Here is a 13,696-nt window from a genome sequence, read left to right on the forward strand (position 1 = left end):
TTTCGGATAATGGACCAAAAATTTGTTCAGAAGAATTTGCACAATTCACGAGCAAAAATGGTGTGAAACATATCAAGGTTCCACCATACCACCCTGCTTCGAATGGTGCAGCAGAGTGCACTGTACAAATTGTAAAATGTGCCCTCATAAAACAAATGTTAGATCCAAATCCAAGGAAACGACAGTTGTCATTAGATCACAAATTGGCTAATTTTTTGATTACATATCGAAATACTCCTCCTACAACTACTGGTAGAACACCAGCAGAGTTGTTTCTCAAACGACAGCCACAAACCAGATTCTTGTTGTTAAAGCCAAATTTGGCACAGTCTGTAGAAGAGACACAATTAAAACAGAAAGAAAATCATGATAGAGGTAGAGAAAAAGAGAGAAGTGTGAAATTAAACCAGAAGGTGAGTGAAGAACCATCACCATAAATGGTTAGAGTGGTGAAGATATGTGGTCCTCGCACATATTTGGTAAAGATGTTTGATAATGGACAGGTTAGGCTTGTTCATATTGATCATATTTTACCTACAGACATGGAAGGAGTTGAAGGTGGGAATGATTCAGTTATTTCTGACTGATCAGATCGTTTTGATGCACCCGTAGCAAATCCTAAATCCAAAACTGGAAACAAATCCAGGAGAGAATCAGAATTAAAGTCTGAGTCCATGTCAGGAAAACAAAGAGAATGAAGTTAGTGAGTTCAAATGAAAATCAAGGAAATTCCGTGGAGGAAAACATTCCTCAGGATGAGCCTCGAATGAGTTTAGATTCGACATCATGTTTGGAAGGTTCTGTTCGAGAGCGAAGGTATCCTCTTCGAAACAGAAAACAAGTGCTAAAGTTAAATTTGTAAATATGGAAAAAAAAGTTTATATCCAGTTATGTATAAACATGAAAGTTATGTATGATGTTTGTTATAATAACTTCTTCATTAAGGAGGGAGAATGTAATGTCTGTAAGCTTGTAATGTTTGTAGCTCCACTTTGTGGATGTGGACGTATTGTGTACTGCAATTGCACAGTTAATAATTAAACAGAACCAGGCAGATTTCCGGAGGCTTCCGAGAGAGTTGCCTGCCATGTTGGAAGCTGTGTGTGCTTATGCTCTGTGAAATTATCACATCTGTAAACAAATTACTGAAAGTTAACATGCAGGTGCAGCAAGCAATTAGGAAAGCAAATGGTATATTGACGTTTATTATAAGAGGATTTGAGTATAAGAGTAGAAACGTTTTACTGCAATTATATTGGGCCCTGGTGAGACCGCACCTGGAGTATTGTGTACAGATTTGGTCTCCTTACCCAAGGAAGTATATACTTGCCATACAGGGAGTGCAACAAATCTGATTCCTGGGATGGGGGTTTGTCCTATGAGGAGAGATTGTGTAGACTGGGCCCATATTCTCTAGCGTTTAGAAAAAGAATGAGAGGTGATCTCATTAAAACATACAAAATTCTTCCAGGGCTTGACAGGGTAGATGCAGGGAGGATGTTTCCCTTTGGCTGGGGAGTCTCGAACCAGGGGTCACAGTCTCAGAATAAGGGGATGGCCATTTAGGACTGAGATGAGGAGAAATATCTTCACTCAGAGGGTGGTGAATCTTTGGAATTCTCTACCCCAGAGGACACTGGAGGCTCAGTCATTGAGTATATTCAAGACTGGGATTGATAGATTTTTGGATATTAAGGGAATCAAGGGATATGGGGATTGGCCAGAAAGTGGAGCTGAGGTCAAAGATCAGCCATGATATTGAATGGTGGAGCAGGCTCAAGGGGTAGAATGGCCAACTCCTGCGGCTAAATCTTATGTTCTTAGTTTCTTTCCGTATTCATAAGAATACATTTTCACTGGTTGAATTGGTAATTAAGGGACATCAATTTAACACCATTACCAAAAGAACAAAGGGAGAGATTAAGAGACATTTTTGACACAGGGTTAAAACATGGATTAACCTACCAGAAACAGTGATGGAAGCAAAATCCCTCATTACTATTAACAAGGAAGTGGATCAAACTTTTGAATTTTTAAAAGTATGGAGAAAAGGTACAGGAGTGGAATTAAATGGATTGAAAGAAGCAGCGCCGGTATGATGGGCCAATTGACCCCTCTGCTGGAACATTCTATGATTCTGGTGTGTTGCTCCTGCTGCGTGTTCTTCATCATCATCATCATCGGCAGTCCCTCAAAATCGAGGAAGACTTGCTTCCACTCAAAGTGAGTTCTCAGGTGGCTGAACAGTCCAATACAAGAATTACAGTCTCGGTCACAGGTGGGACAGTCATTCGTTGAAGGAAAGGGTGGGTGGGACAGGTTTGTCGCACGCTCCTTCCGCTGCCCGCGCTTGATTTCTGCATGCTCTCGGCAACGAGACTCGAGGTGCTCAGCGCCCTCCCTGATGCACTTCCTCCACTTAGGGTGGTCTTTGGCCAGGGACTCCCAGGTGTCGGTGGGGATGTTGCACTTTATCAAGGAGGCTTTGAGGGTGTCCTTGAAATGTTTCCTCTGCCCCTGGGGATCACTTGCCTTGTAGGAGTTCCAAGTAAAGCGCTTGCTTTGGAAGTCTGGTGTCAGGCATGCAAACAATGTGGCCTGCCCAACGGAGCTGGTCGAGTGTGATCGGTGCTTTGATGCTGGGGATGTTGGCCTGATCGAGGACACTAACGTTGGTGCGTCTGTCCTTCCAGGGGATTTGCAGGATCTTTCAGAGACATCATTGGTGTTATTTCTCCAGCGTTTGAAGTGTCTACTGTATATGGTCCATGTCTCTGAGCCATACAGGAGGGCGGGTATCACTACAGCCCTGTAGACAATGAGCTTGGTGCCAGATTTGAGGGCCTGATCTTCGAACACACTCTTCCTCAAGGCAGTGGAGAACGACACATCCTTGGGTCTTGTGAACTGCTGCTGGTTTGACCAGCTCCACTCCTGATCGAAGAACTATGCTGGGTGCAAAGTCCCCTCACCAGCTCTTGTGCCTATCTGTGAAGCGCCTTTGGTTGCTCGTTTACATTAAAGTCACTTTGTAAATGCAAGTTGATGTACCGAGACTGGAGATCTTCAAAGCAGACATTGGTTGCTGGAAATGGCCAAGTGTTGGGGTTACTGGCACGAACCTCTTTCTCATCGAGAGGACAACAAAAAGGACAAGAAGATAATTTTGTACAAATGTTTTAAATTAGAGAGACCACAAATGTAAATAGCTTGCGTGAAGACTAAACGCAGGTGATGGAGTGAGGAAACTCATTGATATCTGCCCTGGGAGACAAAAGTAACACTGGGGTCTTGTTGCAGAAAAACTGGAAATGACTTTTTTAAATTTTCAAATCGTTGACATCTGATCTTCTTCATCATCATCTTTCACTAACTAGCCGTGGTTGGGATGGATTTTCACTAACTAGCTGTGGTTGAGATGGATTTTCACTTACTAGCCGTGCTTGGGATGGATGTTTACTAACTAGCCGAGGTTGGGATGGACTTTTACTAACTAGCCGTGCTTAGGATGGACGTTCAGTAACTAGCCGTGGTTGGGATGGACGTTTACTAACTAGCCGAGGTTGGGATGGACTTTTACTAACTAGCCGTGCTTGGGATGGACGTTTACTAACTAGCCGAGGTTGGGATGGACTTTTACTAACTAGCCGTGCTTGGGATGGACGTTTACTAACTAGCCGTGCTTGGGATGGACTTTTACTAACTAGCCGTGCTTGGGATGGACGTTTACTAACTAGCCGTGGTTGGGATGGACGTTTACTAACTAGCCGTGGTTGGAATGGATTGATTTTGTGGTCTGAAGGTTTAACATCAGATTATTTTTTCCAGTTGGACTACACTGGCAATGAGCCGAACAGTTCCTGCCACCCTTGTACCAGCAACGCAAACACCAACTGCAAGTGCACAATACAATTCCAGGTGGACAAGAAGTTGGAGGTAAGGATACTGGGAGCCCTGCCCCACAAATGGTTCAGCATTTGGTTCCGATTGAAACATTGTGCCCTTTTGCTTTTCAGTTTAACTAGTGTCTCTAAATTCATCGCTTTTCAAAAGGAATAAAATAACATGGGTACAAAATAAGTGTATTTTATCTAAATCAAACTCGAAATACTGAAGCTCCCATCCTTAGCAGTATGGCCAGCTGAGGCTCTAATCGTAATCTGACTGCTGGGGAGCCACGATGAATCATACAAAGCTATAAAACCAAGAAAGGTTTGAAGTTGGACCCTTGGCCTTTCCTGAGTGAGATGATCCAAACTCTGTTGGCATTGGAGGAAGTGCAACTGACTTCTGTGCTTTGGAAAAATTAGCCGGGATCTCATTCCTCTGTCCCATGATGTCTGCTGGAAGATGCCCACGTTTTACACATTGGGCAACCATGAGTTCTGGCTCCATTCTGATTGTCTCTCATTTCTCAACCCCCAAGTCAAATTGTCCACAGGCATTCACTGCCGAGTTTCGCTCCTGAAGAACAACCTCTTGGATGCGATACTCCGAGGGGGGCTGGACCCCAACACAGACATTGCCCCAAAGGGGACTGTACCCCAACACCAGACATCATTGCCCCGAGGGGGGGGGCTGTACCCCAACACGGACATTGCCCCGAGGGGTCTGTACCCCAACACGGACATTGTCTGAGGGAGGGCTGTACCCCAACACGGACATTGCCTGAGGGAGGGCTGTACCCCAACACGGACATTGCCCCGGGGGAGAGCTGTACCCCAACACGGACATTGCCCCGAGGGGGTCTGTACCCCAACACGGACATTGCCTGAGGGAGGGCTGTACCCCAACACGGACATTGCCCTGAGGGAGGGCTGTACCCCAACACGGACATTGCCCTGAGGGGGGGTTGTACCCCAACACAGACATTGCCCCGAGGGGGGGGTCTGTACCCCAACACGGACATTGCCCTGAGGGAGGGCTGTACCCCCAACATGGACATTGCCCCGAGGGGGGGTCTGTACCCCAACACGGACATTGCCCTGAGGGAGGGCTGTACCCCAACACGGACATTGCCCCGAGGGAGGGCTGTACCCCCAACATGGACATTGCCCCGAGGGGGGGTCTGTACCCCAACACGGACATTGCCCTGAGGGAGGGCTGTACCCCAACACGGACATTGCCCCGAGGGAGGGCTGTACCCCCAACATGGACATTGCCCCGAGGGGGTCTGTACCCCAACACGGACATTGCCTGAGGGAGGGCTGTACCTCAACACGGACATTGCCCCGAGGGAGGGCTGTACCCCAACACGGACATTGCCCCGAGGGGGTCTGTACCCCAACACGGACATTGCCTGAGGGTGGGCTGTACCCCAACACGGACATTGCCCTGAGGGAGGGCTGTACCCCAACACGGACATTGCCCTGAGGGGGGGTTGTACCCCAACACAGACATTGCCCCGAGGGGGGGTCTGTACCCCAACACGGACATTGCCCTGAGGGAGGGCTGTACTCCCAACATGGACATTGCCCCGAGGGGGGGTCTGTACCCCAACACGGACATTGCCCTGAGGGTGTGCTGTACCCCAACACGGACATTGCCCCGAGGGGGGGTCTGTACCCCAACACGAACATTGCCCTGAGGGAGTGCTGTACCCCCAACATGGACATTGCCCCGAGGGGGGGGTCTGTACCCCAACACGGACATTGTCCCGAGGGGGTCCGTACCCCCAACACGGACATTGCCCCGGGGGGGGGCCTGTACCCCAACACGGACATTGCCCCGAGGAGAGAGAAAAACGAAAAGGTAAATTATCGACTTACCTTATTTTTAATAAATACCTCAACTGTCATTCCATATTCCTCTCCCGTATACCATGTGGATCGGGGACTTGTGCATCATATTGCCGCTTGCCCTTCAGTTGTGTATTTAAATGCGAGTACATTTTTTTTTTTAAAAAGACAAATTATTGAGAAATGTCAATTTTTTAACTGCTGCTCCGAGTCGGATAGGTTTAACACTTGATATTCCACTCGGGGATCATGGATTTGAATCCAGTCCATATCATTGGAGACAGTCTGCTCTGCTGCCGGTTGTAGTGTTGCTAAGTAAGATGGGTTTGGGATGTCTCAATTCTATTAGGAAAGACCTCACAACAGAAAAGTGTTCATAATTTGGCAACCTCATCGGAGAACCTCCGTCAATGAACGGTGTCAGAAAAGATCATCTTCAACTAGGGGCTGAGGGTTTTAGGAAAGTTGTGGTTTAGGAAGTTTAGAACAATGGTTTTCAAAGTTTTCTGAGTCCAGGACCCCTGGAGATATTGACACACCAATGAGGACCCCCAGTCTTCACTTCCAAAAAACAATGTCAGCCAGGCAAAGAAAGATGTTATCACTTGTGCCTTTTGTTAAAAAATGTGTTAGAAATAATATACAGGTCAACAGACAATTCTTTACGCAGTGCATGGTACATGGTGATCCTGAAATTCCAGTCCGAGGTTCCCTTCGGATGAACGCCTCCGACCCCAATTTTTTTTGGGAAAAAGTATCTGGTGTTCGAGAAGCTGGAGTCATGTGGGCCTGGACAACCAATCACGGTACAGTATTCTCATTGATTGTAATGGGAACTCCATTTTTATGAGCTCCCATTACTATCAATGAGAATAACCCGCTAAAACACCCAGACACCGCATCATAAAATTTTTTTAAAAAACAACTCCCATTTAAATATAATTGAAATTAAAGTTAATGAAATGTTTTAAGAAAAACAATATACAGGCAACTCTCGATTATCCGGGTCCCTTGGGGATTGGGCTATTCCGGGTAAACGATTTTGCCGCTAGGGCAAGTGCACGTCTCGGAGCTGAAATTTGAAGGTGATTGAACCAACCATGAAGACTTAGTTCGTGTTATCATAGCGTGAACGTAATAAAATACATGACAATGGATTCACCTGCTTGCTAGTTGAAGTAATGGAGGTTTTCACGTGTGTGACAGCTTTTTAATGCCTGTGTCAGTTGCGAAGTGAGAGAGGAGTGCATGCCTGAGTCAATTTGTGTGTGATTGACACTTGAGGTGATCGAGATTTTCACGTGTGTGACAGTTTTTAAAAACGCGGTTACAGCGGGTTCTCCGTTAGGTCCGTGTACTGATAACCAAGAGTTGCCTGTATATTTTTTGGATTTCTTGTTGTGTTTTAATAGGGTTTAAAATAAACTTATCTTAATGGACAGGGTTTTTAAAGTAAAAATGTATGATTAAATTTTATTTTTTGTGTGTTTTAAAACCCTTACGCTGGGAACAGGAGGCTATGTGCCTGCTTTTACCAGGCGCAAGAGTTTGAAGGATATTCACTGGGCAAGAGTTCGGCAAATAGCCCAATCTCTCCCGGGGATGTGGAGGATCTGTCAAGCCAAAACTTGACCGATCGGCAAAGCCGGTTTTCGGTGCTTGTGCATTGCACGCCAAAAAATGGCTTTTGCGAGGCCTTGCCAGGTGCGTGTACACTCCGTACAGACCCAGCGAGGCCGGGACTTTCCATCCAATATGTTCAGCCCAAGATGGGGTCATGGGGCTGCTAGGTCCAATGACCCCACTTGGGAAGACCGAAGCCATTGTTTCCAGTCCCCGCCACAAACTCCATTCTCTAGCCACTGACTCCATCCCTCTCCCCAACGTCTGTCTGAGGTTGAACCAGACTGTTCACAACCTTGGTGTCATATCTGACCCTGAAATGAGCTTTCGACCACATATCCTGCAGCATAACTAAGACCGCCTATTTCCACCTCCGTAACATCGCCCGTCTCCACCCCTGCCTCAGCTCATCCGCTGCTGAAACCGTCATCCATGCATTTGTTACTTCTGGACTTGACTATTCCAACGCACTCCTGGCTGGACTCCCACAATCTATGGAAACCAAAACTGCACGCAGTATTCCAGGTGTGGCCTCACCAATACTCTGTACGACTGTAGCAAGACTTCCCTGCTTTTATACTCCATCCCCTCTGCAATAAAGGCCAAGATTCCATTGGCCTTCCTGATCACTTGCTGTACCTGCATGCTATCCTTTTGTGTTTCATGCACGTGCCCACAGGTCCGCTGTACTGCAGCACTTTGCAACTTTTCTCCATTTAAATAATAACTTGCTCTTTGATTTTTATGTAAACTAGAGGTAATCCAAAACTCGGCTGCTTGTATCTTAACTCGTACCAAGTCTCGCTCACCCATCACCCCCTGTGCTCACTGACCTACATTTCAAAATGCAATGTCCCGATTTCAAAATTATCATCCTTGTTTTCTATTCCCTTCATGGCCTCGCCCCTCCCTATCTCTCTAATCTCCTTCAACCCCACAACCTCAGAAAAAATCAAAGAGCAAATTATTATTTAAATGGAGAAAAATTGCAAAGTGCTGCAGTACAGCAGGACCTGGGGGTACTTGTGCATGAAACACAAAAGTTAGTATGCAGGTACAGTAAGTGATCAGGAAGACCAATGGAATCTTGGCCTTTATTGCAAAGGGGGATGGAGTATAAAAGCAGGGAAGTCTTGCTACAGTTGTACAGGGTATTGGTGAGGCCACACCTGGAATACTGCGTGCAATTTTGGTTTCCATATTTACGAAAGGATATACTTACTTTGGAGGTAGCTCAGAGAGGGTTCACGAGGTTGATTCCGGGAATGAGGGGATTGACTTATGAGGAAAGATTGAGTAGGTTGGGCCTCTACTCATTGGAATTCAGAAGAATGAGAGGTGATCTTATCGAAACGTTATGAGGGGGCTTGACAAGGTGGATGCAGAGAGGATGTTTCCACTGATGGGGAAGACTAGAACTAAGGGGCATGATCTTGGAATAAGGGGCCGCCCATTTAAAACTGAGATGAGGAGAAACTTCTTTTCTGAGGGTTGTAAATCTGTGGAATTTGCTGCCTCAGAGAGCTGTGGAAGCTGGGACATTGAATAAATTCAAGACAGAAAAAGACAGTTTCTTGAACGATAAGGGGTTGTGGGGAGCGGGCAGGGAAGTGGAGCTGAGTCCATGATCAGATCAGTCATGACTTATTGAATGGCTGAGCAGGCTCGAGGGGCCGTATGGCCTACTCCTGCGCCTTTTTCTTATGTAACCCCTCCGGAGATGTGTGCGCTTCTCTAATTCTGCCCTCTTGAGTATCCCTGATTATAATCGCTCAACCATCGGTGGCCGTGCCTTCTGTTGCCTGGGCCCCAAGCTCTGGAACTTCCTCCCTAAACCTCTCTACCTCTCTTTCCTCCTTCAAGACGCTCCTTAAAACCTACCTCTTTGACCAAGCCTTTGGTCACCTGCCCTAATTTCTACTTATGTGGCTCGGTGTCACATTTTTTATCTCAATACTCCTGTGACGTGCCTTGGGATGTTTCACTACATTAAAAGCGTTATATAAATACTTGTTGGAAAGCCTGTTTTCGAGGAAGCGTCTGGCCATGATGAATCTGCCCTGGTGAGGGCGCCCCTGACCACACTGCAAACTGACGCGCGCTTTAAACTAGCGCTGAGCTCTACCTGAAATTGTTGAGGTGACAGCAACCGGCAGGAAGTCAAAGATTTTTGTAATGTGTACTTCCTGAGGGCTAAACAGCGGCAGCAGGAAAGCCAGCTCCAGTTCTGTGCTATTTCGGGCTGTCTAAAGGTTGCGTACACACGGAGATGCTGCCACATTTATATAGTGCCTTGGGGCAAAAGTCATTCGTTCAGTGAATATTCATTCTCGCTGTGCCACCTGACGGTTTGAAAGGGATCGCTGGGTCACACTGACTCTCCGCCACAGGTGGAGTGTGAACCTGGTAACGGAAGGGAAGGAATTGTCGTGGTCGAGGAAATAATCTACTTTAATTCAATTAAACTTTTCTAAACTTGTCCCTGGCATTACAACGAGAACCAAAACCGAAATCAGTCTGAGCTTGGTTATTGACGAAAGTTGTTTTTTCAACTTTGTGTGCCGTGTGGGAGCCCAAGTGAGCTGTACTGTGTCTGTTCACCATCACAGTGCCTGGTTTGGAGCGTCCCTGTGGTCAGCCATATCATCATCATCATCATAATCATAGGCAGTCCCTTGGAATCGAGGAAGACTTGCTTCCACTCTTAAAATGAGGCCTTAGGTGGCTGAACAGTCCAATACGAGAACCACAGTCCCTGTCACAGGTGGGACAGACAGTGGTTGAGGGTAAGGGAGGGTGGGACTGGTTTGCCGCATGCTCCTTCCGCTGCCTGCGCTTGGTTTCTGCCTGCCCTCGGCGATGAGACTTGGTGCTCAGCGCCCTCCCGGATGCACTCCCTCCACTGAGGGTGGTCTTTGGCCGGGGACTCCCAGGTGTCGGTAGGGACGTTGCACTTTATCAGTCATGTGATGGTGTAACTGCTGAGGGCAGTGATTCCCGGGACAGACGATGAAAGGAATTGAGGGCCAGCAACCAAGACGCTCCCGGAAATCTCCGTATGGTCAACCACAGATTGCCTTTGGAGGTCTGTGAGCAGTTAATCGAGCGAATGGGGAGAGTGTGGTGAATTTTTATTATTTTTCTTGTCCTCGAGGAGGGTTCCTTAGTTGGCTAAATCCAGGTAAAATTTGATTAAATCTATCCTAATCATAGAAGGAGCCTATTTTGAAGGACAATCCAGTTAGTCCCACTGCCCCGCTCTTTCCCCATAGCCCTACAATTTATTATTTTTCAAGTATTTATCCGATTTCCTTTTGAAGGTTGCTATTGAATCTGCCTCCACCACCCTCTCAGGCAGCGCATTCCAGATCCTAACCACTCGCTGCGTAGACCAGGTTTTTTCCTCCTGGCGTTTCTGGTTCTTTTGCCAATCACCTTAAATCTGTGTCCTTTTTATTTACTCTATCTAAACCCTTCATGATTTTAAACACCACCATCAAATCTCCTCTTGTCCTTCTCTGCTCTAAGTTCTTCTGTACATTCACTTGTCATCTGTAAATTAAAGCAGCTTAATAATTTGTTTCTGGCCTCGTCCCACCAAGTGTTTCAGTCACGGTAGGTAGATTGGAGACGGCGAGTGTGACAGACACAATATCACAGAGAGGCCGAATGTTGCACTCTTGGCTTATACTATCATTATAAGCCAAGCAATATGACCACACCCTGTAAGATGTTTGGCCCGCTTGTGAGATTGAGCAGCAATGCTGTACCCGAGAGATTACCTACATCAGGACCAGAGACTTGTCACGCAAATTACGGTGTTTCTAATTTTTAAGTTGCTATAATTAGAAAGCGACATTTATCCTTTTGTAGCTTTCAGTGCTCCGGTTATTAAATAACCAGCTTAAAAACCTCACTCACAGCCTTTTATCACATTTCTCAGGATGTCCCAGAGTGCTTCACCTACCGAGATTGACGTTCATTGGCAGCACGGAGGGACTGTGGTGACCAATCCGCACACAGTAAAATCCCACAAACTCTAATCAACAACAACTTGTATTTATATAGCTCCTTTAACGTAATAAAACGTCCCACGGTGCTTCACAGCAGTGTTACAAGACAAAACAAATACATTTGACACCAAGGCACAGAAGAGGAAATTGTGGCAGGTGACCAAATGCTTGGCCAAAGAGGTAGGCTTTAGGGAGTGTCCTAAAGGAGGAAGGAGAGGTGGAGAGGTTTAGGCAGGGAGTTCCAGAGCTTGGGGCCCAGGCAACAGAAGGCACGGCCACCGATGGTTGAGCGATTATAATCAGGGATGCTCAGGAGGGCAGAATTTGAGGAAGGATTTGTAAACGAGGATGAGAATTTTGAAATTGAGGCATTGTTTAACCGGGAGCCAACATAGGTCAGAAAGCACAGGGGTGATGGGTGAGCGGGACTTGGTGCGAGTTAGAACATGGGCAGCTGAGTTTTGGATGATCTCGAGTTTATGGTTATCATTTTCCGTACCTCGGGAGCCTACTGTCCGCAAGGGCAGACATGGATGACGAGGTCCAACACCGCCTCCAGTGCGTCAGCACAGCCTTCGGTCGCCTGAGGAAGAGAGTGTTTGAAGATCAGAACTTCAAAACTGGCACATGGTCTACAGGGCAGTGGTGATACCCACCCTACTGTATGGCTCAGAGATGTGGATTATATGTAGCAGACACCTCAAAACACTGGAGAAGTACCACCAACGATGTCTCCGCAAGATCCTGCAAATCCATTGGGAGGATCAGTGCTGGGACCCCAACTATTTACAATCTATATTAACGACTTGGAAGAAGGGACTGAGTGTAACATAGCCAAGTTTGCTGACGATACAAAGATGGGAGGAAAAGCAATGTGTGAGGAGGACACACACAATCTGCAAAAGGACATAGACAGGCTAAGTGAGTGGGCAAAAATTTGGCAGATGGAGTATAATGTTGGAAAGTGTGAGGTCATGCACTTTGGCAGAAAAAAAATCAAAGAGCAAGTTATTATTTAAATGGAGAAAGATTGCAAAGTGCCGCAGTACAGCAGGACCTGGGGGTACTTGTGCATGAAACACAAAAGGTTAGTATGCAGGTACAGCACGTGATCAGGAAGACCAATGGAATCTTGGCCTTTATTGCAAAGGGGATGGAGTATAAAAGCAGGGAAGTCTTGCTACAGCCAAACAGGGTATTGGTGAGGCCAAACCTGGAATACTGCGTGCAGTTTTGGTTTCCATATTTACGAAAGGATATACTTGCTTTGGAGGTAGTTCAGAGAAGGTTCATCTAGGTTGATTCCGGGGATGAGGGGGTTGACTTATGAGGAAAGGTTGAGTGGTTTGGGCTTCTAGTCATTGGAATTCAGAAGAGTGAGAGGTGATCTTATCGAAACATATAAGATTGAGGGGGTTTGACAAGGTGGATGCAGAGGGGGATGTTTCCATTGATGGGGGAGACTAGAACTAGAGGCATGATCTTAGAATAAGGGGCCGCCCATTTAAAACTGAGATGAGGAGAAATTTATTTTCTCAGAGAGTTGCAAATCTGTGGAATTTGCTGCCTCAGAGAGCTGTGGAAGCTGTGACATTAAATAAATTTAAAACAGAAATAGACGATTTCTTAAACGATAAGGGGTTATGGGGAGCGGGCAGGGAAGTGGAGCTGGGTCTATGATCAGATCAGCCATGATCTTACTGAATGGCGGAGCAGGCTCAAGGGGCTATATGGCCTACTCCTGCTCCTTGTTCTTATGTTCTTATATTCTTATAGATGCACCAACATCAGTGTCCTCGCTCAGGCCAACATCCCCAGCATCGAAGCACTGACCACACTCAACCAGCTCCATTGGGCAGGCCACATTGTTCGCATGCCCGACACGAGACTCCCAAAGCAAGTGTTCTACTCTGAACTCCTACACGGCAAGTGAGCCCCAGGTGGGCAGAGGAAACATTTCAAGGACACCCTCAAAGCCTCCTTGATAAAATGCAACATCCCCACCGACACCTGGGAGGCCCTGGCCAAAGACCACCCTAAGTGGAGGAAGTGCATCCGGGAGGGCGCTGAGCACCTCGAGTCTCGTCGCCGAGAGCATGCAGAAATCAAGCGCAGGCAGCGGAAGGAGCGTGCGGCAAACCAGACTCCCCACCCACCCTTTCCTACAACCACTGTCTGTCCCACCTGTGACAGAGACTGTAATTCCCGTATTGGACTGTACAGTCACCTGAGAACTCATTTTGAGTGGAAGCAAGTCTTCCTCAACTCTGAGGGACTGCCGATGATGATGAGTTTACCTGAAATCAGCTGAATAATCAGTTC

General features: G+C 46.8%; 1 protein-coding gene across 1 annotated transcript in view; it reads left to right on the forward strand.

Annotated features, from left to right (window-relative positions):
- Positions 1-13,696, forward strand: part of tmem30b (transmembrane protein 30B) — a 43,899-nt gene that overhangs the window by 12,975 nt on the left and 17,228 nt on the right. The window contains exon 2 of the mRNA XM_070898820.1: positions 3,829-3,936. Coding sequence (XP_070754921.1) covers positions 3,829-3,936 — 108 coding nt within the window. The remainder of the gene's footprint in view (positions 1-3,828; positions 3,937-13,696) is intronic.

This window comes from Pristiophorus japonicus, chromosome 14 (genome assembly GCF_044704955.1).
Source record: "Pristiophorus japonicus isolate sPriJap1 chromosome 14, sPriJap1.hap1, whole genome shotgun sequence".
Classification (NCBI taxonomy): domain Eukaryota; kingdom Metazoa; phylum Chordata; class Chondrichthyes; family Pristiophoridae; genus Pristiophorus; species Pristiophorus japonicus.